We start from the raw sequence: 1,257 nt of genomic DNA on the forward strand, positions 1-1,257 counted from the left end.
AGATCAGGTGGATCTATGAACTTCAAATTAGTGAATTTTCACTTTATCTCTGATTTTCAATGCAATGCCTTCTCATTGCACAACTTGTCCATTGCATTATGCAGTTTGTACCTCTATTTGCGTGACGTATCTCTGATCTGCTATGAGCCCTATGCAATCTTGCAGCCTGTCTAGAAATGACATCCATATGTCATATGCTGGGAATAAACAAACTGCATCAGTTTGCAGATATGCATCCTTCATAATGCAATGGACTAAGTCACATATTACATATGCGTAGCTCGAATAGAATGCCGCGAGCCGTCCTGGAACAGTTGGAGCAAATAAGCATAGATATGCTTACTAGCGAGGTGCTTCTCAGCTTCATTCATCGTAGATAAGACTATGCTGCCTCTAGCCCACTGGGATATTTCCATACAGCTGAACAATTCATGCGTAACAGCAATTACTAGAACTAGAAATTCTTTAGCATCCTCGCTCCGTTGCTCTTTCATCATGTTGTAAATTGCCTTACATCTTGATGCCATTCATTCTTTGTAAAAGTCCAGCTCGATTTTTTGCTAATGGTTAATGTTAGCTGAGCCACATTGGCCTGTAATAATCCATCGGTGGCAGATCCAACCATTCAATATGACCGTGGTTTTGAGACATCAACAAATCGAAAAATCAAAATGTTTTTTCTTCCAATGTCTTCAACTAGCATCCACTACTCAACATATCCGCGGGGCTGTCTTCGATTGGACAGTGACTCCACATGCTGGCTTGATTGTTGTCCACACTCGTTGTACCAAGATCTTCACTCACGTTATGTATGGTGATGACCATCTCAATGGATCAAATATTTTAAGAACTGCGCTCAACAGCAATTGCTTCGTATTGCATGAAGCACCCGATCGACACAACGTTCCTTTTCCAGCAACTTACTACGTCACACCTTTATGTGATGATCAAGTTTCAAATTAGTTCTTACTGTCTGAAACAATTCGTTTTAAAAATATTTTCCCCTTAACATCTTTTATAAATGTTATCCTAAATTCTAAAAACATAAAACTGCAATTTGTTTTGAAAATGTCATATAATACCATACAAAAAACATTTGATAAAAATGAGTCAAACAGCGTTGGGATGGTCCAATTCGGTCTCACTTTTCACCGCGTTTTATTATTGGGTTGTTGACCGCGTTATATTTTTTTGGGCCGTCAAGTCGGTGTCTTATTGCCGTTGACTTGTCTAAGTTGCCTCATTTATTGCTTGAGA

The 1,257-nt window shown here is 39.0% G+C and overlaps 2 protein-coding genes across 2 annotated transcripts; one reads left to right on the forward strand and one right to left on the reverse strand.

The window, feature by feature from the left end:
• Positions 1-111: 111 nt before the first annotated feature.
• Tsp_13320 (hypothetical protein) lies at positions 112-497 on the reverse strand (the record flags this gene model as incomplete). The annotated part of the gene is made up of 2 exons (XM_003367435.1): positions 344-497; positions 112-305 (listed from the first exon to the last, which is right to left on the reverse strand). Coding segments are annotated over exons 1-2 (348 nt in total), but the record flags the coding sequence as incomplete, so codon positions are not given.
• Positions 498-630: 133 nt separating this feature from the next.
• On the forward strand, positions 631-963 carry Tsp_13321 (conserved hypothetical protein). Its single transcript, XM_003367436.1, has one exon. It carries the CDS (start codon positions 631-633, stop codon positions 961-963), a length of 333 nt encoding a protein of 110 aa, XP_003367484.1.
• The last annotated feature ends 294 nt before the right edge of the window (positions 964-1,257 follow it).

Source organism: Trichinella spiralis (assembly GCF_000181795.1).
Source record: "Trichinella spiralis strain ISS 195 chromosome Unknown Scfld4281, whole genome shotgun sequence".
NCBI classification, from domain to species: Eukaryota; Metazoa; Nematoda; class Enoplea; order Trichinellida; family Trichinellidae; genus Trichinella; species Trichinella spiralis.

Bases quoted from the DNA above. Each gene is read 5' to 3' on its own strand.
- Tsp_13321 (XM_003367436.1), top strand. From the start codon at position 631: ATGACCGTGGTTTTGAGACATCAACAAATCGAAAAATCAAAATGTTTT.